Here is a 2,084-nt window from a genome sequence, read left to right as displayed (position 1 = left end):
GCCGCCAGCGGGCGGTCTGGTCTGTCCGTCTGTTGGTGGGTCTGACCCTGTGCTCTGCCCGCAGATGGCCGGGTGCGTGTCCAAGGTAGAGCTGTCGGTGTCCTGCCAGAGCCTCCTCGACAAGGACCTGGGCTCCAAGTCGGATCCGCTCTGCGTCCTGCTCCAGGACCTGGGCGGGGGCCAGTGGGCTGAGGTAAGGGTTAGGGTTAGGTCGGTCCCACTTCACCCTCGGGGCAGACGCACTGGATTTTCCCTATTTCCATGTCCTAGTGGTTGCATGAGACCTTTAATTTGGATTTGCATTCAGCAAGCGGCCCCCAATGCCCACGCTCTCAAACTGTTCAGGGTTTTACCTTCGTTGTTTCATTCATCGCTCATACATTTGTTTACAGTTGCATTGGGTTATTTGCTTGTTATGGTATGACCTGCCCTCTTTCCTTTACCCCAGAGCACATACTGCAGAATACAGAAGGTGTTCCCTCAGCCTTTTTCCCCCTATTTTCAGAATATTCCATATAGTAATATGTATTATCCAATGCATTTTCCCTTCTTGGCAAGCTGTCAGTCAGCCTGCCTGCATGGCCTGGTTCATCAGAGCACAAAGCATAGGCTGGGGTGTGTAGCCGGGCTGGTGCTTGTGTTCGACCAGTGCAGATGAAAAGCTGTGAGGGAGGAAGCGTGCTTCTTACTAATCATCAATGTCTTTGTTTCTGTGTTCATGCAGCTGGATCGTACAGAGAGGATAAAGAACTGCCAAAACCCTGAATTCTGCAAGAAACTGGTTGTCGATTACTACTTTGAGAAAGTGCAGAAGCTGAAGTTCGGTGTGTATGATATTGATAACAAGTCCTTTGATCTGAATGACGATGACTACCTCGGAGGGATCGAGTGCACGCTGGGACAGGTATGCATTAGAAGCATGATAAATAATGTACAAAGTAGCAGCAAGTGTTGGGTTTGTAATGAAAAATGGGGTGAAAGACTGCTTTATCAAAGGCTCTGACACATTCAAATTTGAAAACATTTTGCTGAACAGGTTCATTTGTGTTACTGTGGAATGTAGTTGAAAAAATCTCTGTCACGATCACAAAGCGAAGGCTGGAAATACACATGGATTTGCAATTAATTTGCTTAATTTAGGAGGAGCTTGTAGCGCTAAAGGCAGTCTGGGAGTGAGGAAGGCATGGTGCTTGGAGAGCTCTAATGAGTTTCCTTTGTATAAAGTGGCCATTAAGCAGTAAATTCGGGGAAATCAGGCTTTTTGAGATTCTGTATTCATTTCCTGAGGAGGGGTTTGTATAGTGAGGCAGGATAAGAAAGGAAGGTTCATGTTGTTAAGAAAGACTTGACAAATTAAATAGTCATCTTTTTCTTAATGTCTTTTTGGCTGCTTGTGATGAAATTGCCTCTTGTGTCTCAGGAGAAATAGGAGGCTAAGGTTAAGTTTGGAGACATGTTAGTAGGTACTGTTCTGTGGATAGCGAGAGAAGGTAACTTTCAGATTGTTCACCCATTCAGGAGCACGAACTCTGATGGCTGTCACTGTTGGAAACGCATTTAAATCCTTTTAGATCTTTGAGGAGGGCTTGAAAATTTAGCCCTTGAAGAGTAATTCTTTGTTCTTTGTCTAACTTGGTATTTATATTTATCTGTCTCTTAACCTTAGGTTGTGTCCAGCTCTGTGTTCACCCGACCACTGGAACTGAAACAGGGAAAGCCAGCAGGAAAGGGCACCATTACAGTAAGTAAGTTTTTGTGTGGAAAAAATGGTTTCTCACTTTTTCATATGTTCTGGTTTTCTGTCAGCGTATCTTCAAATGCTGCATACGTACAGGAAAGATAGATACAGCTATAGTTTCTTTCATGGACAAAGTACAAGCAAAACTCTGTGGGGTTGCTTCTTTAATGTTTTCTTCCTAAATTTCTGTGGCACAGATTTCAGCAGAGGAGATTAAAGACACCAGGGTTGTGTACTTGGAAATTGAAGCCCAAAACTTGGACAAAAAGGTATTGTTTCATACTGTATTGCATGCTTCTGTGGTATTTACAATTAGTGGCTTTTGGGCAGGACTCTTTGTATTTGC

The 2,084-nt window shown here is 44.2% G+C and overlaps 1 protein-coding gene across 1 annotated transcript in view; it reads left to right on the top strand.

The window, feature by feature from the left end:
* The first annotated feature begins 64 nt into the window (after positions 1–64).
* The window catches only part of CPNE1 (copine I), an 11,208-nt gene continuing 9,188 nt past the window's right edge, over positions 65–2,084 (top strand). The window contains exons 1-4 of the mRNA XM_010020084.1: positions 65–193; positions 725–904; positions 1,667–1,741; positions 1,936–2,007. Coding sequence (XP_010018386.1) covers positions 65–193; positions 725–904; positions 1,667–1,741; positions 1,936–2,007 — 456 coding nt within the window. The remainder of the gene's footprint in view (positions 194–724; positions 905–1,666; positions 1,742–1,935; positions 2,008–2,084) is intronic.

The sequence above is a fragment of the Nestor notabilis genome, unplaced genomic scaffold (genome assembly GCF_000696875.1).
Source record: "Nestor notabilis isolate BGI_N333 unplaced genomic scaffold, ASM69687v1 scaffold19758, whole genome shotgun sequence".
In the NCBI taxonomy this organism is placed as follows: domain Eukaryota; kingdom Metazoa; phylum Chordata; class Aves; order Psittaciformes; family Psittacidae; genus Nestor; species Nestor notabilis.
Note: the sequence above shows the minus strand (reverse complement) of the source record. Positions and strands in the feature narration are given on the sequence as shown.